At 40.3% G+C, this 24,217-nt stretch overlaps 2 protein-coding genes across 4 annotated transcripts; one reads left to right on the forward strand and one right to left on the reverse strand.

The window, feature by feature from the left end:
- Nucleotides 1–3,008: 3,008 nt before the first annotated feature.
- ccn6 (cellular communication network factor 6) lies at nt 3,009–9,692 on the forward strand. The gene is made up of 5 exons (XM_085381964.1): nt 3,009–3,146; nt 5,103–5,382; nt 7,084–7,320; nt 9,035–9,228; nt 9,342–9,692. Exons 1-5 carry the CDS (start codon nt 3,099–3,101, stop codon nt 9,621–9,623), a joined length of 1,041 nt encoding a protein of 346 aa, XP_085238090.1. The 5' UTR covers nt 3,009–3,098; the 3' UTR covers nt 9,624–9,692.
- On the reverse strand, nt 9,682–24,125 carry tube1 (tubulin, epsilon 1). 3 transcript variants are annotated; one of them, XM_085381961.1, is made up of 13 exons: nt 23,960–24,076; nt 23,714–23,787; nt 22,522–22,680; nt 18,879–18,931; nt 18,705–18,762; nt 17,914–18,029; nt 16,347–16,468; nt 14,839–15,026; nt 14,549–14,721; nt 13,891–14,031; nt 11,469–11,609; nt 10,629–10,803; nt 9,682–10,211 (listed from the first exon to the last, which is right to left on the reverse strand). In XM_085381961.1, exons 3-13 carry the CDS (start codon nt 22,651–22,653, stop codon nt 10,053–10,055), a joined length of 1,458 nt encoding a protein of 485 aa, XP_085238087.1. In that variant the 5' UTR covers nt 22,654–22,680; nt 23,714–23,787; nt 23,960–24,076; the 3' UTR covers nt 9,682–10,052. The 3 variants fall into 3 exon arrangements, with proteins under 3 accessions (XP_085238087.1, XP_085238088.1, XP_085238089.1); XM_085381962.1 differs by lacking the exon at nt 22,522–22,680 and having other exon boundaries at nt 23,960–24,125; XM_085381963.1 differs by lacking the exons at nt 22,522–22,680; nt 23,714–23,787 and having other exon boundaries at nt 23,960–24,111.
- Between the last annotated feature and the right edge of the window lie 92 nt (nt 24,126–24,217).

Genomic DNA, 24,217 nt, shown 5'->3' on the forward strand with positions numbered 1-24,217 from the left:
ACAGAACTGAAATGCTTAGGTTTTGAAAATCAGCCTGTTTACCATGTGGCTTAAATAAAACTCAACACTAATCAAAGACAGATCATTTGTGATGAGGAGGGAAAAACACAACCAAAAAAACCCCCAAAAGAAAAACAAATGTTATGACTAAATATTTTTTTTTATCTATGCATATGTATGTTCTAATTACTGTAGGGTTAACTATTCATCATTGAATCATGATGGAAACTAACATGTTTTAGTGCTCTTATGGTGTATAAAAAACGTTGCCGGATCAAAAAGCTTTTCACACTTTTCCACTGTGAGAAGGTGTTCCTTTGCTGTTGATAAGAATGTAACTACATTACTGTGGTAGATAATGACAACTTGAACATGTCTAAACTAAAGAAATGTGAATGAACGGCAATGCTGATCCAACACATTAACACCACAACAACAAAAATAAATCCACCAGACCCAAATACCCCAACTAAATTTAAGATCCTCTAAAATTATATTTTAAGATATCAGAGGATTACACTCAGTTTTCAACATCATAATACCAAAAACTCATTGGCTGACCTTTGCCAACCCTGGAAGCTATTGCCACTCATGCCACTCACACAGTGGCATGAGTGGCACTCTATACTCTCTATACCCAGACAAGTCCTTTTTCACTGCTTCCTAGCACTTTGTTCTCCAGTGTGTGCCTTTCTTGTTTTGTACATATTCCTCTACTCCTTTTGAGTGTTATGAACATGGGTGAATTACTAGGCCATGGGGGCACATCCCTTGGAACCAGTAGGGGCTGTTACCCTTCATATTTTCATTTATTTATTTATTTTCAAAGTTAAATTACACTTAATACTGACCCGGGTTATATAATCACATGTATCTGGCTAACAACATATGGAAAGCACAGACAGCATAGATTACATTTGGCCGGTTGGCAAATTGAATTGTATTAGTGGGTCCAAGTTCAAGGCAGGATGGTGGCTTAGCCAGCAGAGAGAGAGACACTTGCTGAACCCTCTGATGTCACCTGTGGTCCAGGGTTGAGGAATATTAAGACAATTTAAGGCCTCCTGTTAATGACTTTGCTTTAAAGAATACCAGAATGAACTTTGCTTTAGGTAGGTGATTTTAAAGCTTGCACAGAATGTAAAAGAATAGCAGAAGAAGTATAATCTCAAAGTAATGTGCTACAAAACTTTGAATGCGTAGGTGTGTAGAACGTTTGTATCCAAAGTGTGTAGTCGTGATAATCCTCCCATGATTGCAAGTACAATAGCCAGATACTCACAGAGTGCATGATATTGTAAAGAGGCTTATGTACTAAACATTAGCATATGGAAGTATGCAGTTGAATAAAGGCTCTAGCCATGGTTTTGGTCAGTAACCCTAGTAATGCCAGTCCCACTATGGTGCTACACATAAACACTAGCGAATCACCATCACTATTAAGATTCATTCACTTCAGACTACTACAAAATCCAATTTAAAGCTGTTCTGCAGCAATGGAGGTTGATGAAGCCTTGAAAGCTGGTTCTACTAATTCCTACAGGTGTTTCAACTTTCCTGGATTGGTTACAACCCCCTCTGTCTGCATAAAAGCATTGTTGGAAGACATTGTGGTACCATAATCTCGTTAGAATCGGTTGAACAGTATTGTACTGCATGAAACACCATCATTGGGCTACTGAATACTGGAAGAAGGTATTATGGACTGGTGAATCAAAATTGGAAATCTTCGATTTTTAATGATCTTTGCAGGCAGGATCTTTGTACGCTTTCAAGTAGGCGAAAGGATGGTTCCACAGTGTGTGGCATCAACTAGCATGTTGAAAAAATGCTAGAAAGAATGCCATGTGTGATCAGCTGTCATACCCGCCAAAGGTGGCTACTTTGATGAGTCACAAGTTTAGAATACATTTTGGTCTATAATTTCACGATTTTTATTCTTTACTCAAATTGCTTATTTAATGTCATTTCAGACTGCAATTAGACATCAAACTCCATCATTTTCAATAAAACACTGGAAAAATTGGGCTGTTCAAAAACTTTTGACCGGAACATTACTTTGAGTGCACAGTGCACAACTGAGTGTAAAGGTGCTATTGGGGGGGGGGGGGATTAAAATCTCACTGCTGGGTCCAGACCTCCTCCAAACTGATGTTTATTTACCTACAAAGAAATGAGCAGTCTCCAATTGTTATGGCAGTTTCATTTAAATTAAGAGAGACAGAATATCCAGAGAAAATGACATAAAAGTTATAAATTGCTTTCAGACAATCCAACAGAGGATTCAGGAATGATTTCCCCCGCGGTATCAGTAAAAGAGACCATTAATATCTCTACAAGATTTTATAGCAACACGTTGATTACTTGTAGTTATAGAATATATATAGTTACATTGCGACTAGTTTTTAAAGTTGATAACGATCTGATGACATTCTGGCCTCTCATTGTTGGCAGTACTGGTAGTACAGCACGCAGTAGCAGCAATACGAGTATTATCAGTGTTTCCATATGAAATCTCAAAGGACTGCTGGTTTTAAGAGAATGTAGGTGGAGAGCTAGCTATGAGAGGAGCCTTTATACTCAGTGTAAATAATAATGGAATGTGAACTCAAATAGATGTCAGTCCACATTAGGTGAAGCACGCAGCTTCAGCACCGTATTAAATAAACGGCACAAAGTGAATGTGTCAACTGAGAAGACTTTTAAACATGAAAGTAGGTTTGTTAAGATGTTATGTACAATAGTAGCTTATAACACACACGGTTTAAAGATTTAACCCGTATTTTCATTCAGGTGTGAGTAAGGCTAAGGCTAAGACTATGGAAGTAGGCAGGTTCTGAAGGCTGTGGAGCGACCCAGCATCAAATACTTCCCCTCTGGATCAGTGAAATGGGGGGAAAGGTGTGTTTGAGGAGGGACAGAAGGGTGCTTTGTGGCCTTCCCCAGTCAGGTCAGCTCTCGCAATCTCTCCCTACCCCACCCCATTCCAATCCTCTCCCTCTTCCAGCACCCAGTCTCCCTCCCTCAATCCCACCTTCCTGCTCCCTCGTCACCCCATCTCTCTCCTGGATCTCACACAAACCTTGACCACTTGAGAGATGCTACTGCTTCTCTGCCATTCCCTCCTGCTCATCTTTGCTCAACAGGTAAGAAGAGCACTACCCTTTCACCTTTTTTTCCCTCAGACTGCAGATAAGACAACACTCGATGCCACTCAGAAACTGCTATATATAAATCCAGAGGAAAGCAGTCAGCTGGGATACCTGACTGCAAGTGAATACCAAAACACCCCGTTCAGAATTGACTGTTTGATAGTATTATTTGTATGTAGGCTTTAGTAGTTTACTGGCTTTAGTGTAGGGCTTATTTTAGAAGCGTGAAGTAAGAAAAGATGACAAAATTGGGAAGCCTTTGCAGTTCAAGCTCCCGTGGACTCATTTTCACACCATGAAATGAGCTCATTCAGCAAACCTGGCAGACAGGCTTCAGATTTTTGCCATAACCCTCAGTAACCCTTGGAAGCTCTGAGAGACCAGGGGTATTTGGAGCACAAGTGGTGCCATGGCTGGATTTCATCACAGCAAATACCATCAGGTAAACATGGACATTCAAGGACTGGAATATATTGAAATATCTAAGACATTTTGGCCTCTCACTGCTCTGAGCTCTGTGCAGTGTGTCACTATGTTAGATGTTGAATTTTTTGGCTGTCATGCTTTGTTGAAAGGTTTCTTATAGATTTTTGTTTCTATTTTGAATTTTTGTTTTGTTTTGCACTTAGCAGTGAAAAATACAAAGCAAGAAAGACTGGGAGGAGCCGAGTTCCCCTTAACCAGACTGTCCCTGCACAGTTACAATGACAATGCTAAACTAGAAGTATGATGGGTATTAGACATGTCTAAGCCTCAAACCTGAAAGTGTGTGTGTGTGAGAGAGAGAACAAATTTCAATCTTTTCTGATAATTATTAAAGATGATCAGAAATTAAGTGGCTAAATGTGTTTTAGCTAAAGCTAACACATGGATCTGAGTAAAGCCACTGCAGTTAGGATTTTACTCGTGGTTTTTAGACACAGACAGTAAAGATAGATAGGTTTAAATACCTGAAGTCAACCATCCAAAGCAATGGACACAAGAGAGATGAAGAAGAGAAACCGGCAGGGTGGAGTGGGGTGGGTGGAGACGGGTGTTAAGTGTGATTTGTTACACACTTAATACTTAAAGATAGCAGTGAGAGGGAAAGGCAAGGGTTACAAGACAGCAGGGAGACCTGCTATGATATATGGTTTGGAGATGGTGGCACTGACCAAAAGACATGTGCACCACTCTAAATAAGGGGTACATGCACTCACTGCACCATAAAGTCATATCCTGTTAGCAGCTTTAGAGAAATTTAGAAAACATGTACTTTTTAGAACAAGTATATTCAAATAACTCAAATAACTATTATCCAGCGTAAAACTGCCAAATCAAACATGTGGACCGGCCTGCTGTGGTGTGTGTGTATAAGAGAGAGAACGAAAGACAGAGTGAGATTTTATGTCTGCTCTAGTACAACGTGGCAGTAAGGGACCCCAGGAAAAAAAACGCCCCAGGGCCTATCATGGAGTTACTACTCCTGTGGCAATGAGATCATTTTTCCAGTCCAGGGGAAAAACTAAAAGCACCTTTGAGGCATCATCTGTCTCCTCACTTTCATCTCCCTCAAGCTGGGCTAAAAGATATCTGACACAAAATATTGACCTTGGCTGGTAAAAAGCACTACAGTAAAATGCAAAGGCATCTTGTTCCTTTAGTCTCCCATTAGAGTGTCTGCACTGAACAGTAAAGAGTTCTACTTTAACATTTTCCAGAGTAACTAAACCTGGTTGGACAAGGAGGGTCCAGAAAGATGGGTGTGAATGTAGACAGGAAGCAGATAGACGTTACTGGTACATGTAAACATTTTATTATTTGAACTGTCAATTTATTTAAAAAAAGCTACTGGTTCGAGGAGCAGCGTTTTTTACTGTACATTTCCCCTATCATCTCCATCATAATAATAAAATAAAAATAGTACTGCCAATTCAAAAATTTGACTCTTTCTGGCTGTTTTCCCCTCAGTGCTTCAGCAGGGCGCAGAACAATGGGCAGCTGCAAGCTCCTCAGGGTGGACGGGCTACGACAGAGAGACGCCAATTCTGCCAGTGGCCCTGCAAGTGTCGGCAGAGACCTTACTGTGCCCCTGGTGTCAGCTCTGTCCTGGATGGGTGCGGCTGCTGTAAGAGCTGCGCCCGACAAATTGGAGAGCCGTGCAACGAGAGGGACGTGTGCGACCCACACAAGGGCATGTACTGTGACTTCTCCGCAGACAAGCCAAGATACGAGGTTGGAGTGTGTGCATGTGAGTGGACCTGGTCTTTTACTTGATTGCAGGCAGGGTTGCAATAAAGAGTCAAGGGGCCCAACACAGGTTTTAATCAGGCTTCCTTAGTTGCACTGCAGCAGTGACTCATGGTCAAAGCAGCCACTCATTTTACTCGGATCCTTCGTTATTATGTCCCTCCATCTTACCACGTTTGTTTCATCTTCCTCGTGGGGTGATCGTGGCTCAAGAGTTGGTAGTTCGTCTTATAATCGGAAGGTTGCTGGTTCGAGCCCAGCAATGCAATCCATTATTATTATAAACCTTTACAAGCTCGTAAAAAGATTTGTAATAAATATGAATGAATGGGCTGCTGTCAGTGCTTGTATGACCAGTGTGCAGCAGCCTTTCAGATCGGCGCTTCGGCCCACCGGGAATAGGGCCATTGTGCCAGATTACCAGTCCAGCTCTGATTACAGGGGTACATGCTGCTTTACTTCCTACAACTATGGCAGTGTGATGCTGGCTGTTGGCAGGTGGTCAAACATTGTAAAAGTTGGACATGGCTATAGTAACATCACCCACTGGTTTGCGTTTTAGTATTTTGAAGCCTTGACTTTAGCTTCATAGACATGGCCATCTTCATTCTTTGCAGAGCAACTGTAATGGATGGATATACTTTTAGACCACAGGTTAAGTTATAAGCTAATGCTAAGCTGCATCCATAACCGCACAAGTGCAGACTGGATTATTTTTAACTAATGCAGCTGATAAATATAGCTGCACCGTAGCTGCTAATTAATGCTGACAAACCAACAAAATATTTGAATTTTATTATCCAAAAACTAAAGACTTCCTGAGAGAATGGTCTGTAGCACACAACAGCCTATAATAATCATGATCAAACTAACCTCACCTCTCACTTTAAGCTTTAATACAGCTCAAAAGTTTAGTTATTGAAAATTTATGAAGGGAAATATTAGCTACTGAGACCAAAACACCTTTCTGTACCAACTTATAAACATGTTTTTGTTATTTTTTTGGTTTTAAACAGTAGTCTATGGGGCTCGCCTCACTTTTGGATTCAGCGTCAAGAGGATATTTGAGGATTCAGCCCCAGGGGGCTGCTGTCGCAGGGTTACGTGTGTTGCAACAGTAACAGAATTATGGATATATTGTGAATGGCATATTTTAAAGCAGTGCAAATCACAATTACTCTACCATGAGCCAAACAACATTTGGAAAGACCATAAAAGTTGTATGTTTAAATTAGTTTTTTTAGTGTTTGCATAAAGCCACACAGTGGCTTCAGAGGAGGCCGCTCTAAACCGGTTCAACGGGAAAGCATTTTAAAAAAAATATGCAAGTGTGAAGAAGCCTGAAGGGGCTTTTACAAACCTCAGTGGGAAACTTAAACTCCAATCAACAATTCCACCTACGTGAGTCAAAAACCACTGGCAAAAACATGTTTTTACATTCAATGTCATCATTCGAAATGTGCAAATTGCGTGCTAGGCTGGGAATCAATGCCAGCATAAAAGAATATGCCATTTTAAAAAAGCTAATTTGCACTCAAATCTCATATTTTGTATGCTTGTGGGGAAAAAGACACAGTAAAATTCTTGGTTTACAAAAAACCCCCAAACAAACAAAAAAGATATTAATTTGCATTACAGTCTTAAGATCCACCATAATCAGAGTTTGAGATTTGCACCAGCATGTTTCTTCTCATTCCTTCAGACATGATGGCGGTAGGCTGTGACCTGAATGGGGTCCACTATGAGAATGGAGAATCCTTCCAGTCCAGCCCCCTCTACAAGTGTACATGCATCGCTGGAGCCATCGGCTGTACCCCTGCTTTCATCCAGAAGCCTGCTGGTCTCTTAGGCTCTGCACCACTGATCAGCAACACGCCAGCTGGCCTTCGCAGTGGCCAGAGCCCAAACAAGCACCAGCAGGACACTACCTACATGTCAGGTGTGTGTTTAGAGAATGAATTCATGGAGAAGAGCCAGACTGTCTTGCCTGGAATGCTAATTGCTGTTAGGTAGCTGGAAGGGAAGGGGGAGCCTCATTACTCAGTACTGTCAGTGTGAGGTGTGACTGCCTGTGGTTAAACTGTCTGACACATATGATTCCAGTTAGAGGAGGAAAAGGAAGAGAAACAAGTTGGTTTTTATTAAAAGCCATAAAAATGTCACTTTGATGTACGGCAAAGCTTATTTAATTGGCGTGGCATGTAGCTGAACCAGATCTATCACATGATCTATCTGAGTCACATACAGTGATTTGCCACTGTGAAAAAACAAAGCACTTTCCCACCCAGCAAAAACTCATCGTCCCTGTCGTTGAGATTTGGTTGAAACATTTTAATTTTGATTAAAAATGTCAAGAAAAGACACGACAAGCTTACTAAGTGGTGCAAACGAGCATGATGCTATAGTCACAAAAATGCACTAACGAGATGGGAAAGTTCTGAGGGTGATCTAATAACAAAAGAAGCTTTTATTTTGGTGTTTGTGGGTCTGATCTGGTTGTGGTTCGAGAAGTGTTGGTGCTAGTGGACGGCTCCGGTAATAATAATAATAATAATAATAATAATAATAATAATAATAATAATATGTAAAGATAGCTACATGTAAAAGAATGCCTGAGTTTGTGTAGTGAGCTGGTATGTTTACAGTGTTTCAGATTCTTTTGTGTTACATTTCTATGCAGATCTTTTAATTTTTTTGTCCTTTTCTATGTAGTAGCAATTTCATATCATAATGAATTCAAAATTGATTAATGGGACTGCTCCCATAAGGCTCTATAGCACCTAGTCACAACCAGTATTAGTCAAGTTACTTGAAAATAGTAATTTGTTACTAATTACTGATTACTTCTCCACAAAGTAATCCTGTTACTTTACGGATTACTTATTTTCAAAAGTAATTAGTTACTTTATTATTTACTTTTTAAAAACATGATACATATGTAATAATGCAATAGACCTTTCAGCCAATTCAAATTTTTTTTCCTGCATAATCCATCATATAAAATTGAATCAAATCAAAAAGTCTCTTTTTCAAACTTGTTTTATTAGTTTTAATCTTTTAACTTTATACACATTGCATTAAGCAAAAATTAAATTATATGCAACATTCTCTGAGTTGAAGAAATTTGTTTAACATTTAAACCTATGTTCTGCATATTCCAGCATTTAAAATAAAATAATTTTTGCGTTTACTCTCACTCTTTCAAATAGATGCAAGAAAAACACAGCAAGAAATAAATAATTTGAAGTTTAATTTTTCACTGTAGAAAGAAGTTTTCTTCCCACGTAGAGTGCACGGCGGACGCTAATGTTTATGTCACTTTTTACAGAATCAAACTAGAAGTAATGTCAGTAATTCCAAGCCTTAAACACTGCATGGATGTACTCTCTGCCGCAGATCAACAGTGGATAATATCTCGATATTATCCACTATTGTCATGAGACATTAACAAACAAAATCAGTAACGCAGCATGCTTATGGTATAGTAACAGTAATCCCTTACTTTACTTGTTACTTGAAAAGTAATCAGATTACAGAAATGCATTACTTTTAATAGATTACTGCCCATCTCTGATGGAGACACAGCAGCTTGTTGGAATGATTCTGATCTGTGCTTTGCTTGACACAGTACCCTTTAACTGTAACACTGAAAGGTTACAGGGACCCTCCTTTAGCCTGGAAGAGGAACTGCCTAATCCAGACCACCCACTGGAGTCCCTGCTCCAAGACCTGTGGCCTGGGCATCTCTGTACGTGTCAACAACGATAACAGCAAGTGTGAGATGAGGAAAGACCGCCGCCTGTGCTTGCTGCAACCGTGTGAGAAAAGCGTGCTCAGGAGTGTCAAGGTGGCATCTTTAGCTTTAATCTGTCTGAATCTTTAATATTTTCATTTAATTTTTAAAGTTTTTTTTCTCAAACTCTTAAAAAGAAAGACACCAATTGCTATTCCCACTTCTAGGTGCCAAAGGGAAAGACGTGCCGACCCAAATTCCAGGCAAAGAAAGCAGAGAAGTTGACTCTCTCTGGCTGTACCAGCAACAAGAAGTTTAAGCCCACATACTGCGGTGTGTGTACAGACAAGCGCTGCTGTGTCCCCAACAAGTCACGCATGATCAAGGTCAACTTCACCTGCAAAGGCGGCTCCAACACACAGTGGAAGATGCAGTGGATAACGTCCTGTGTGTGTCAGAGGAAGTGCAACGATCCGGGCGACATGTTTTCTGACCTGCGTTTACTCTAAGGACCCCAAACGTCAGAGACGCAGAGTGGTGCAAGCCCCGCTGTGAGAAACTAAGGACTGAAACACACATACACTTTAATTCTCCCTTAGTAACAGTTTTGCACCTCCAAAAGGACAAAAACAAAACTAATTTTGAGAAAGAAGAACAACAGATCATTAAAAAAACAAAAAGTTTTATAGAGCACTCTTCAGGACAGGTATGTGCACTAACAACAAGGAATATGGCCAGTGTACTAGCTTTAACATTACCTCATAACAGAACAATCAGGGAGCTTGGAAAAGCAAATAGAAGCTTTAGAGTAGATTAAACTGATGTTCTCTTTAAGTGCTGTTTGGAACACTTTGACCATGCCATACATTAGATAACGTTGATATGTAAAAGCTTCAGTTCTGTGAGTTTGATTCCCAGATTCACAGCACAGCAGACCTTCATCTGGCGATGGAGAGTCTGGGTGCATCAGGCGTGAGTCTGGCCTTGGTGGCATCCAGATGATGATATTCTTCAATCAGTGAGTTGAGAGAGGCAATGGCCTCTGAGAAGAAGCTCTGTTCCATCCCTTCTACATGCAGGTAGTGGTGTAAGTGAGCCTAAAATGAAAAAAACAAAACATTAAACTGAGTCTGACTGATGTGTTTGTCAGATTTAGAGGCTGATATGCATTTGCCAATAAGCTTGAAGAATAAACCTGAGATATCATTTCACCTGAAGACAAACTGCTTTGTTTTCTGTGGCTGTACCTGCACCACATATTGAATTAAATAAAAGAAAATACACATTTTGAAATCCATGTATGCCTCTAAACTTAAACCAGTGCAGGTAGACTATATGCCAAGTTATCTTTTGTAGCTACATTTTACAGATGGGTTAAAAGGTTTAGGGTTTAAGCTAGAATTAGGTTTAGGCTAAGAGTAGACTATAGGTTTGTAATAGTAAAATTTAAGTTATTAGATCTGGGAATGCATTACTATCAAAGAATGTCCTCACAAAGACAGCTTGAGACGCACCTTCTTCCTGTAGAGCTTGGTAAAGCGTTCCCTGAGCTCCATGAACGTGGGCTTCACGCAGGTGTTGTTGGCCAGAGCTAACAGGGAATGGGAGTGTCCCACGGGAGGCACTGAACACAGACTCGTCTTCCAGCCTTCCTGGTTCCATGAGACAAAGGGCAGTGATGGTCTCAGTCTAAAGCCAGGAGAGAGGGGAAAATAACTGTATATGTAATGTTTAACATGTGAGCTTCACATGACAACCAAAAGACTTTGTTTAGTCTCAGTTTACTGTACTTTAAACTGTACTTTATCCTGAAATCAATATGTGAACAGTTCCCTAGCTAGGAGCTATGACTTTAAATCCAGAAACCAAGCACATTTACTTCACTAGCTTTAACAACAATCAAACAACTGGAAATGAAACAGTAAAAAACAAAAAAACAAAACAAACAAAAAAAAAAAACTTCACTTGTCTGCAGATTAGAGGACTACCAACATCTACAAGTATCCTTATAGTTAAGATACTTAGTCCTGTTTGTACATTAAGTATATATATATATATCTATATTTGTACTTCCTTCCTCCTCCTACCTCTTTTGCCAACAATTTTAACACAACAGTCACAGTACAAAATGTGTGTGCCAACTGAAAAGGAGTTCTGTGAGAGCAGTGGTTAGAGGAGAATATAGTAAGAGCTTGTGGCTGAATGCAGTAATCATGACTTACTGCTAGTGCTCAATGGGTATACTATGGGAAAAGGTGAGTGTGTGGATCACTGGGTACGTTGGAATGGTTGCATGAAATCGTTACATCTTTTGGTGTAGAATTATATACAGAAATAAAGGATTTTCCTCTGACCTCTCGATGTTCCTGCGGACATCAGAAACCTGCACGTTACCCCTGACCATGAGGGCACAAGCCAGGTACAGGCTGTGCTTTGGGTCAGCTTGTATTAGCTGGTGGTCTTTACTGAAGGCATCGCTGAACATCTGATCCAGTCTAGAGCGCACGGTTGGAAGACAGGAGAAGAAAAGAAATGCTTGTATCAGTTGATCAACTTTACAAGAAATGAATGTGCATCAAATCATGTTAAATATTCCTTTTATAGCTTTTTCTTCCAGCCTCAATGAACCCGATTTTAACTGAACATGCCTTGAAGATTTTTATCAGAAGTTCAAAAAGACTGGGAACCAAGACGGCAGTGTTTGGCATAGAAGAATGTTTGCACCTTTATTTATGTAGGGAAGTCCCAAAGAGCAGGCGAGATATTTTTAAGCAACACCATGCCCTGCATTCATACAGTCACATTTATTTACTGCTGGGAGTTATCCAGTAAAACCACCACTCTTTTTGACCAATAAGCATCTTCATAGGAGGAGAGAAGGTCTCTGTGGCCCACACAAGGCCACTTTTGTGGCAGCTGTTGCTGGGAGGAGGTAGGCAGATTGGTGTTTTTTTTTTTTTTTTTTTTTTTTTTTAAATCCTACGTCTGGAAAGCTAAAATTGAACTTGCCGCTTTTTCACATAATAAAAAGAAAGCTGGGGCTTTGTGGTGTTTTAAACTCTTACGCTTCTGTTTAACTAGGAAGAAAAGTGTTATTCTGAGTTTTTAGTAACTTGGTTATTCAGATCAGGTGAGTTCATTAAAAAAAAAAAGCTTTATATTTAATACAAACTCAAGGTCGAATGTAAAGTGTTAAACCTATTTGAACTGGATCTTACTTTAATACTATTTTTCAGTAATGATCAGCAGAATTTCTCAACTATTAATCATTAAGTACTGGATTATTATTTAAACCATTCACAACTCTTAGCTACGCCTCTATTTTCCAGCTGTTTCCCCACTTCTGCATCACTGCTTATATTAACAGAAGTGTTAAAAGGTGTTTGCCTCCTTCCTGATTTTGTATTTCTTGTATGTTTGTCACAATTAAATATCCATCAAACAAATGTAAATATTAGACAATATATGTTTATTATTTGGCAGTTTAATTCTACATCTGATCTATTACTTTTACCTAACTGATAACTTTTCTGCTCAAACTTGAGGCATTCGGTTCTTTACTTTTCCAATTTTTTTGTGACCAGACAAGCTAATCTGTCACTTGGACACTAACCTGTGGGGTGTTTGTACTTTGGGTTGAAAATCATAGACTAACCAGGTCATTCATAGAATCATTTTAAAAAGAAAGCTTTTATAGGAGATAATTAATTGATCATGAGCAAGTTTCACTTTTTTCACTCTACCACTGTAAAAGCAGACATTTGGGCAGTTTGCCACTCATTGGTAAACTGAAGCATTTAGGAGTGTGTAAAGAACACCACAATTCTTCCCAAGGTCACACCATGCAATGCTCAGAGGAAATCCAAAAGACCCAAGAGCTACAACTGAGATTCTACAGGCCTCTGTTACCTGGTAAATGTTAAAGGTCATGACAGTACAATTACAAAAAAAAAAGACTAACCAAGTATGGCTTATTTGGATAAAACCACTGAAATGGAAATTGCATAGAAATTATGAAAACCAAAATGTTGAAATATATTCTATTTTTTGACTTTGCATAATATTGCAAACTCTATGAATAAAAAAAATAACAACAAAAAAATCCATTATTTATTCAATTAAATACCCTGAATTCAAAAATTTAGTAGCATAACATAATTTCAATTAAGTACAAAGAATATAATAGGCAATTACCACCGAATATGCACAAGGTGTGGATATGAATGAAGGATGAACACAAAACCAATGATGTTATTGTGTATTTCTTACAGGAGTTTGGAACTATTGTCCTGACAAAACTGAAATGTGCAGCACACTGAAACCATTTAAAAATGTCATGTTTAGTGTTCATCTGAATTTGGGGCAAACGGTCAATCATTTCTCTCTGTTTTCATAGTGATTTTGTGTTTAAACCAGATGTTAAGGATGTGGTTGTGTTCCTTATGTCTAGAATAGTGTCAGGGACAGGAGTTATGTAAGCTGCAAGCTTCAGCCTATACTCTTTCACATGATTCATATCAGGAAAATATTTGAATCTAAATTATGCCACTAACCATATCAGCCACCCCATCTGTAGGAAATCGTGAGTCAGTCCTGCTTGACTGGTGCTGTTTCATCATCATGTTACAAATGACAGTTTAAGTTACGGTGTAAACCAACCGAAACCACTTCTAAATGGTCAAGTCATCAATGGAGGGGTTCATGTGAGGAGGAGCTCTGCAGGACACACAACAACTGTCAGGTAAAAATAACTGCACCGATGGGCACAAGGCTTACCTCCTTGTGGGCACATTAATATCTGCTAATGTGTAGAGGGGTGTGAGACTGGGCACCAGGTAGTGTAAACGAGGAAAGGGCACCAGGTTCATCGCAATCTCATTCAGATCCATGTTGAGGGAGCCCTCAAACCGGGCTGAGCTGCAAATAAAAAAGTTATAATGACATGCTCAATTTGACTGCATAATAACGTTAAGTTCCACTAATTAGGGATAACTAAAAGAAGCAAATCTAGAATATCTTCTTGATACATAGCACTGTGCAAAAGATCAAAATACTTTTATTCATAAATAACTTCCTAAGTTGACTTGTGTGACAGTACCAAATCTCCAGGTTGACTCTCAAGCCCTTGCAGGACTCTCATAGAAGCTTTTAATGATAAGATAGCATCACGCGATAAACACCTGAAATGCTTTGACATCTCTGGTTAGTGTCTTATGCGCCAACTTTGGCTGACTCAAAGGGCCAAAATTAAAACAGACAGGAGACTGCAGATGAAAGCCCAAACTGGCTTTACTGACTGTTATTATGAAGAGAATGGATACTAATGCATTTATTATGGCAATCTTATGGACTAGAAAAAATGGTCAAAAGGGTGTTAATGTTTTTCCTTAGCACACGGGCTTCTACTGTATATGAGCAAACAGTAATACTATACCTGGTAATATTGAGCAACAGGTTAGCCACAATGTTATTCATAGCATCAAAGGGTTTTTCTGCCCCACTGAGGCCTTCCTGTCCAGAGGTGACTGCGCTGTTTCTCTTGATATTTAAACCAGGCTTTGTACCATGGGACATAACTTTAATCTTGTTCACAATGTCAACCAATGACTGGAAGGGGAGAAATGAGGGAAAAGAAGAAATCACATTCAGTTTGACAGTTTTCATTTATGTGCGTTGTACAGACATTTGCAGGGAGAGAGGGGAGGCATTTCTGAATCCACAAACCTGGTTTTCCACTAGCAGGACACAATCAGCGTGCTCTGTGAGCTTGTTCATGGCAAGGACACTGTTGTATGGTGAGGTGATTACGTCATCTTCCCCAGATGGATAGATGGAAGTGACAACGCGACACACCTCAGGGAACTCCTCCTCCAGCAAGCTGAGCACTCTGGTTCCCAGGCCAGAGCCAGTACCTTAAATCCATAGTCAGTAACTAATTAATTATCAGCTGTCTACAGAAAAATCCTTAATTTACTGACATGACAATTGAAATCTTATTTCTACACTGCTTGAAAAATTAAGGTAACACTTTGACGTATAACAGTAGAGCTGCAATCCCTGGTAATCCCTGAGTCAGATCGTGGACACTGAAGATGAAGGGACCGATCAAGCTGGAGGAGACCTATCGGGTTTGGTTAGCCTGTGGGACCTCAGAGGCAGCTGATTGGTACTGGCAGGCCAAGCAGAATATAGCTTGGGCGGTGGGTGAAGCAAAAGCTTAGGTTGTGGGAGGAGTCCAGTGAAGCCTTGGACAAAGACTTTCGGTCTGCCTCGAAGTGTTTCTGGAAAATCGTCAGGAAAGCAGTGCTCTACTCTGCGGGTGTAGTACTGCGGACTTCAACTGAGTATATAGTCAGGCAGTGGAAGGAATACTTTAAAGACCCACTTAACCCCACTGGCATGCCTTCTATAGAGGAGGCAAGTCTGGGGACAAGGTCACTGAGGTAGTTAAACAACTATCGGTGGCAGAGTCCTTGGACTAGATGATGTTGATAAAATTCCTGAAGGCTCAGGAATGTCATAATCATCATGTTGCGGGGATATCTACTTAACACACCTCTGCATGGAGATTGAGGTAATGCAACTGGACTGGCAGTCTGCAGTGGTGTTTCCCATATTCAAGAAGGGGGAGCAGAAGGTGTGCTCCAACTATAGGGGGATTGCACTCCTCAGCCTCCCCAGGAGGGTCTAGGTTTTGAGCAAACGGCCTCAGAATTTGATCTCTGCATTTTGCAAAATGGTCCTGTTGCTTCATCAGGGAATGGCCTCCAGCTTAGAAATGTGGACGAGGCCCCTGGGGTAGACCCAGGAGACACTAGAGAGATTATATCTGTTGGCTGGTCTGAATAAGCTGGAGTACGTGGCTGCAGAGTGGGAGGTCTGGGTTTGTCTGCTGCCCCCATAACCCAGTCACAGATAAGACAAATAAAATGGATGGATGAATATTTGAATATATTATTTCAATAAGTTTTTTCTCTAAATTCTAGTTTCTATTTTATTTCAGCTAACTACTCTTACAGCCTTCACACAGGTCTAAAAGTAAAGAAGTGACGTGCGTGACAACAAAGATACAAAAATTAAGTAAGTGAAATGAAATCATGCACAAATGTATTCTTATTGGCTTTATTCATTTTTTTTGTCACTACAAATCTAACATGAATTAATTGAAGTAAAGCTTGGAGTACTGGACTGTGAAGCATGAATGAAAGGATGCCCTTGAATCAGAGCCTTACCTCCTCCCATAGAGTGAATGAGAAAGAAGCACTGCAGACAGTCACATTGCTCTGCTGCCTTCCTGAGCTTATCCACTATCTTCTCCCTGTAGGCCGAGCCGTACGTCATGTTTCCAACTGCCCTGAATGACAAGCACAAAACGATACCTTGGTTTTTCCCCCCTAATCATAAGATAATGCCAAAAATTGAACATTAATGATAAGTATAATTTTTAATGCTCAGGACAGATTTCATATTACTTTCATCTTTTATGATGATCACTATGTCAGATTAAGCAATTATATTGAGTGATCAACATGACAGACTGCCCGTTGCTCCCAAAGCATGCATGATGTGTTAGGAAGTTGTCAGTAGCTAGTGTGTTCATGGAAAGGAAAGGTAACAGACAAAAGCAACTGAAGGGGCTGTCAGGATGTCCTGGAGCATCCCATGTTGCTCTTGTGTTTTTTTCATTACGACAAACTATGCAAGATAAAAGAGTCAAAGTTCAACTCTCCCTACGTTATACGTGTTGTAGGACATATAAAAGAGTTTAGTGCAAAAGTCATTCATGGTAAAAACAATATTGGAATTTTAAACATAGGGTATAATTATGTGGGCCAATAAAAAGATTGCCGTGCAGTGTAAAGGCTTTCTCGCCTCTAAGCAACAAACTGTGGGAATCAGACTGACAGTCTCAAATTGTTGTGGCATGCCAAGTACAGGATTTACCACAGGCGTCATGGATTGACTACATAATCCATTGGTGGTTCATTCACAGGCAATGCTACACTGTAAACAAGTTGCACTTTTTTGTGCAGACAGAAAATAAGCCACCGGCAGCTGAGAAAAATTTACAGAAGATAAAGATTATTTGAAGAAATTAAAAGCGTGTGCTAATATAACTCTGTGTCAAGTAGACTTCCTGTTAACATCCCATAACATTCCATAGCATCTGATATCACTGTGGGCCTTCTGCTTGACCATTTCCAATCTGTGAATCTGTGAAATCTTAGAGTCATATATTAAATACTTTACAAGAGATATATACTTTTTTGAAAAATATAGACTATTGGCTCATTAACATATGAAAAAAAAAATTGTAAGAGGTCCTGTAAAGTCCCACATTGGAGCACACACTAGATAAAAAGATAGTACATAGTTGTATTTCACAATAATGCATGGAGACCTGGTCTACCTACAATTTCAGGTAGGTAGACCAGGGAAACCATACAGAGAAACTACTCACATCAGGCTGATCTTTTCCCTAAATTATACTCTGCACAATTGAGAATGTGAAAACTGAAAAAACAACAGTTAAGCCACCCGTGTTCCTCTTTCAGATTATACAAAATTCAACATATAGTGGATTATTAAGAAAACATGTTTAATTCTTTCAGACAATTACCAAAAAATACTTTCTTTGCAATCTCTTCAAAGACTATTCCCTGAATACCACTAGAACTGCATATAGTGTAACAGCACGTGAGCTGTAACACAACTCCAGCAGGATTTAAATTATGGTGTGCAACAGTTGGTAAAGTCCACGTGAGCTCGGTGGCATCCTGGGGCTTGTCTGTCTCTTACCAGTTGTTGCCTGAACCTGACACGTCTGTGAGTAGTTGCGTGCTATCAAACACTTCTCTTAACGGGCCCTGCAGGATCTGGTTGACCACACCCTCTTCCATGTCCACCAGGACCGCCTGTGGATTCAAATATGTGAAAATGAGGCCCGCTCATACATTTCAATGCTATCATATACTGAGCACATTCCTTTTACCGCAGTCATTTCATAATTCACCCAATGAATGCTGAACCTTTCAGTAAGCTCGACTCCAAAATAAAATGTGAAAAGAATACGCATCATCAATCAGTCTTAAGCTTATTATTATCCATGTTAAAGCCGTTTATCATTTTTCTTTGGGCCAAAGTTAACCCCAAAGGGTGAAATTTGAGATGTGGCAGCCCTTTTCTCATTTCTAGTAGAAGGCTTATTTAATGGAAACAGAAAGACGTGGCACCTCTGGCACAGCAAAAGCTACAGCCAAACTCAATGACTGAGAGAATCAGATATGGAATTAATTTGCATTTGATACAGTTGACCAAGAGATGTTCACAAAGAATTTACCTTCAGTATCAGTCCATACTAGCAACATTCAAAGCCTTATGCTTTGCATGTAAAAGACACTTGACTATGCCTGCACTGCTATTGTGAATGTTTCATAGGTTAAAATGTTTGCACGCATAGGCTAACATCTATTTTTATTATTACCAACTCTGAAATTTCTGAAGTTCTAACTTCTTATTTGCTTAATTTTTTATCCAGTTTTGACACAATAACTAAAAATTAGGGACTCGAGAGTCCTTCTAGAACTTACCCTGGCCTTCAGGTGTTGGATTCTCCCACCAACAGCAAATGCAGCCCCGTCACTTTTCCTGGAAAAGGACAGTCAGTGATTTAAAAAAAAAGGGTAAAAAAAAAAAAAAAAAAGCAATACATTTGGAAAACTTATACGTCAATGAACAACTGGAGGAAAGCAAGTTAAACATACCTGGAATCCACATTTCGGAAAAAGCTATTGAGGGCTTCATCGTACAATCCCCTCTGAGGATGAAGGAAAAAAAAAAAGATTTAGGAGCTGTGAGAGTCATGTCTGTTTCTTACAGGACAAAACAGGGCACACAGAAAACAGACATCCCTTAGAACAAAGGTTTAGTGAGAAAACATAATGACTTCCCTGATTATCATAGATAAGATGTTAAAAAATTTACTGAAAGTTTTTCTTGGTCACTTAAATCTACAGTGCTGTGAACAAGTATTTGAACTCTTCCTGATTTTGCTTTGTTTTTGTTTATACCAGCTGCATCTACATTTTTCATTCACTTAAACATAAGATTATAGTAGACTAGACCTGGGTATCTGGTGAAATGGTGAATCAGTAGTTTCTACATAGTTGATGCATTTTACCTAAACCCTAAGAATTACTGCACATATCACTGGAACACTTTCAGTTTTACCATGATAAAATTCATGTGAAATCAGGATTTCATTTTTGGAAATTAAATTAAATTGTTTCTAGTGCTTAAAACCAACATCCCTAAAGCTTATGAACTACAGAAGGCAGCTAACATTTAAACTGGAAACCAAAATGATTACAACTTGGATAAAGCTGAGGTAAATATCTCTCTGTCACACTAAAGAAATGAGTTATTAACTACCCAGCTGAAATACAGCGCTGAAAAATGAGGTTTTCTAATCATTAAAAAAAAAAAAAGAGAAGCATTCTCTGAATCACTTAGGGCGTGTCTGCTGAGGCGTCAACTGACAGCTCTCACATCATCTCAAACAGACTGCACAAAGCAGACAAACAGAGCTGGAATTGATTTAACGCAACAACACAAGTCAGAGAAGAAAATTACAATGTGTATTATACAATAGTGTTTGACACTTATCTGCTGTTTTTCTGTCACAGTCAGTTTGGAATGCAATTTAAAAATGACATGACAATGTGGCTGGAAAGTCTGGTAATTATAAATTTACACCAAGATGAGAAACAAATAACACCCACACTGATTATTAAAGCAAAATACCCCACTATACATTATAATTCCTCAACATAGATACATTCGAGCTGGCCCCAGTGTTTTCTGGCATTTTCAACTCCTCACTGCAGGCATGTCATGTGCCTGCCTGCTTCAAGTCCTCCACCATAATCCCTGTCCCCAAGAAACCTAGGATCACTGGACTAAATGACTACAGACCCGTGGCTCTGACATCTGTGGTCATGAAGTCTTTTGAGCGCCTAGTTCTCTCCCATCTCAGGACCCTCACGGCCCCCCTCCTGGACCCCCTGCAGTTTGCATATAGAGCCAACAGGTCTGTAGACGACGCCATCAACATGGCCCTACACTTCATCCTGCAGCATCTGGACTCCCCAGGAACCTACGCCAGGATCCTGTTTGTGGACTTCAGCTCTGCCTTCAACACCATCCTTCCAGACCATCTCCGAGACAAGCTTTCCCAGATGAATGTGCCTGATCCCATCTGCCGGTGGATCACTGACTTCCTGACGGACAGGAAGCAGCATGTGAGGCTGGGAAAGAATGTCTCGGACTCCCGGACCATCAGCACCGGTTCCCCTCAGGGCTGTGTTCTTTCTCCTCTGCTCTTCTCCCTGTACACCAACTGCTGCACCTCCACCCACCAGTCTGTCAAGCTAATCAAGTTTGCAGATGACACCACCGTTATTGGGCTCATCTCGGACGGGGATGAGTCTGCCTACAGGAGGGAGGTTGAACGTCTGGTGTCCTGGTGCAGCCACAACAACCTGGTGCTGAATGCCCAGAAGACAGTGGAGATTATTGTGGACTTCAGGAAGCACACAGCCCCACTCCCCCCCATCATCCTGACTGACACCCCCATCACCTCTGTGGACTCATTCCGCTTCCTGGGTACCACCATCACCCAGGACCTGAAGTGGGAGCCCACCATCACCTCCGTCATAAAGAAAGCCCAGCAGAGGATGTACTTCCTGAGGCAGCTGAAGAAATTCAACCTGCCAACACGGACGATGATGCAGTTCTACACTGCAATCATCGAGTCCATCCTCACCTCCTCCATCACCGTGTGGTACGCTGGAGCCACTATCAGGGACAAACAGAGACTGCAGCGTGTTGTGCGCTCTGCTGAGAAGGTGATTGGCTGCAGACTCCCATCTCTGCAGGACCTGTACACCTCCAGGACATTGCGGCGTGCAGCTCGGATCTCAGCTGACCCTTCTCACCCTGGACACAGTCTGTTTGACCTGCTCCCCTCAGGCAGGAGGCTCCGGTCCATTCGCACCAGAACCTCTCGCCATAAGAACAGTTTCTTCCCCTCTGCTGTTGGACACATGAACAATAACCATATGACTGTTCCCACCACTAACACATGACCCTACGCTGTGTCACTGCATCATTCCATGTTTGGCACTGATCACCACCTGCACTCATGTATATATCTTTCTACGTAGCACTCTTAATTCTTATTCTCATGTATATATCTCATGTATAGCTCATGCACATATCTTTCTACGTAGCACTTTTAATTCTTATCCCTACTTTTATTTTTTCATGTCTATTTAAGTGCTATTTATGACACTACTTAAGTGCTATTTATGACACTATGTTTGCACTGAAGCACCGCAGCAATTTCCTAATGTTGTAAACCTGCTCAACATTTGGCAATAAACCCCTTTCTGATTCTGATTCAAGCACATAATCAACACTTACTGTGGACTAAGTTACTAGAGGTGGGAATCACCATACATCCCACGATACGATCTTATCAAAATACTTAACGCACGATACGATATTATTGCAATTTTTTAAAATATTTTGCGATATTCAGATTCTGTACATAAAGGTAAACTTTATCAATATTCATTTTATCTAATATCAAAGTCTCACACTCAGTCTTTCTCTCATTTCAGTCAGTTTTATTGTTGACAAACTGAACGGTTTGTATTACAGTCTAGTCCAACTTAACTGAATGCAACCATCTGGTACAATTATAGCTATTCTGAACTATGCAATTTATGAAAACTATGCAGCCCATTCAGCAACTGAAGAACTTGAAAGTAAATTAAAACAAAACATTTTACATTAAATAAAAAAGTTTTAAACTTAATTAAAATAAAACATGTCTTAAATTAAAATAAGTAAACTGTCATGTTTATTGCTGCCAAAAAACAAGTTAAACACATTTGGACAGTGAAGGAATGTCAGGATTCTTGCTCAGAAAAAGGATCAACATGCTCTGAAGTCAGAGTTCCAGTCCACAAACTTTTTTGGTAACAAAATATCGATTTCTGCTGTCCCTGTATCGATACATTATTAGCAAACAAAATATCACGATACTACATAGTATCGATTCCCCCCCCCCACCCCTATAAGTTACCAACTAAAGATAAGCAAACACAAAATCTTTCACTCTGCAATGACAAGTATAACAGAAAATGGTGGCGAGACAGGGAGGAGACAGTTGGTTTGGGTCTGTTCACTACTAACAGCTGGTGAGTCCCAATTTATACAGTGTAAAATAATTAGAATAATGCTAATAGAAATGTACATTTGCTGATAATAGTCAGACATAACATTATGACCACCTGCCTAATATTGTCTCAGTCCCATTTTTGCTTCCAAAACAAACCTTACCCATCGAGGCATTGACTCCACTAGCCCCCTGAAGGTTTGCTGTGGTATCGGCACCAAGATGTTAGCAACAGATCCTTTAAGTCCTGTAAGAGGTGGGGCCTCCAGTGGATTGGACTTATTTGTCCAGCACATCCCACAGATGATCGACTAGATTGATATCTGGAGAATTTGGAGGGGTAAAAAATGCCTCAAAGTCATTGTTGTGCTCCTCAAACCATTCTTGAAGTTTTGCTTTGTGACAGGGTGCATTATCCTGCTGACAGAGGCCACAACCATCATGGAGTACTGTTTCCATGAAAGGGTGTACATGGTCTGCAACAATGCTTGGGTAGGTGCTACATGTTAAAGTAACATCCATATGTATGGCAGGACTCAAGGTTCCCAAGCAGAAGATTGCACAAAGCATCCCACCGCCTCCACCAGCTCACCTTCTCATAGTGCATCCTGGTGTTATGTGTTCCCCCACTAGGTGATGCACATGCACCCACACCTCAACCAGTTGTCTAGCCATCACAATTTGGCCCTTTTCAACCTCTCAAATCCTTATTAAATTAAGGAAAGCCTCCAAGCCCCCCCTTAACACATGGACAAACATCACAGACTGAGGAAAGCAGACAGTTTTCCCACCTTGGTTGTTGGAGGTGCATGTGCCAGAGGTTAATGACACTTTTGCTGCAGTTTAAGAAATGCTAACAGTTGAAGGTGTTTGTTGCTCCCAGCTTTTTGAATGAGTTTCTCCTCTGAGTTGATTAAATATGCTCAACTTTAAAGGTTTTCCTACACTAACTAAAGTTACTTGTACTTGAATTACATTTTGCTATTTTGTACTTTTACTACAATGCCTTGACATGATCCCAAAGGTGCTCTACTGGATTGAGGGATGGTGGCTCTGGTAGCCATTTGAGTACAGTAACCCCCTTTCGTGTTCAAGAAACCAGCTTGAGATGATCTGAGCTCTGTAACGTATTGTCTTATCCAGCTCAAAAGCACAGGTGTAATTATAAAAACGTTAAAAGCGGCTGTGTTTCACCCAGAGATGCTGTGTCTACGGGTTTTTGGTTGTATAGTCTGGGTCACCAGAACATTAGAAAGACAAACATGTGCTTTTCCTGTCGTAACAAGTCAGACTTCATTATTATTCGTCGGATACCTTCGTTGTGCTGTGCTGTGCTGTGTATGTAATTGCACTTACTTTATTGACATGGGCATGCTCTCGCAAAGCAAGATCCCAAAACCTGCAGCCAACCTGGTTGCCGCACTGTCCAACTGCAGAACGGAATTTCAGTTTAACTTAAAAAACACAATTAGTAGTAATACAGATTTCATTTGTTAAAGGTATGTAGCTACGTCACATAAAACGGAACTACTTGACATAAACACCGACCTGGGGGCTAAGCTAGCCTCCTACCTGTCATTTACCGCGCTGAGTTTCACTCACCTTGGACCACAACGGACTGTGTCATGTCAACAACACCCCATACACGTTGTAAAAGTGCGAAGCTAATCCATAATGACTGTTCCGTTTATGTTATCCATCAATAAGATCTTCACAAGACTTTTGAACACCTCTTCTTCCTCGCGCCTTAGCTATGTTTGGTCGAGCATTGATGACGTCATTTCCATGGAAACGGAACGTACGTTTCAGCCACTGACCCCCCACTCCCCAAAAAAGTGTGTGTGACGAACAAAAACAAAC

Source organism: Rhamphochromis longiceps, linkage group LG15 (genome assembly GCF_057381845.1).
Source record: "Rhamphochromis longiceps isolate RC_006_pf linkage group LG15, R_longiceps_female_GT1.1, whole genome shotgun sequence".
NCBI classification, from domain to species: Eukaryota; Metazoa; Chordata; class Actinopteri; order Cichliformes; family Cichlidae; genus Rhamphochromis; species Rhamphochromis longiceps.

Bases quoted from the DNA above. Each gene is read 5' to 3' on its own strand.
- ccn6 (XM_085381964.1), top strand. From the start codon at position 3,099: ATGCTACTGCTTCTCTGCCATTCCCTCCTGCTCATCTTTGCTCAACAG. The intron at 5,383-7,083 runs GTGAGTGGACCT...TCATTCCTTCAG, and splicing joins CGAGGTTGGAGTGTGTGCAT to ACATGATGGCGGTAGGCTGT. The intron at 9,229-9,341 runs GTGGCATCTTTA...TCCCACTTCTAG, and splicing joins GCGTGCTCAGGAGTGTCAAG to GTGCCAAAGGGAAAGACGTG.
- tube1 (XM_085381961.1), bottom strand. From the start codon at position 22,653: ATGTGCTGGACAAATAAGTCCAATCCACTGGAGGCCCCACCTCTTACA. The intron at 16,469-17,913 runs GTAAGAGACAGA...CTTGTCATTCAG, and splicing joins TCAGGTTCAGGCAACAACTG to GGCAGTTGGAAACATGACGT. The intron at 14,722-14,838 runs GTTTGTGGATTC...CTCCCCTTCCAG, and splicing joins TCCTGCTAGTGGAAAACCAG to TCATTGGTTGACATTGTGAA.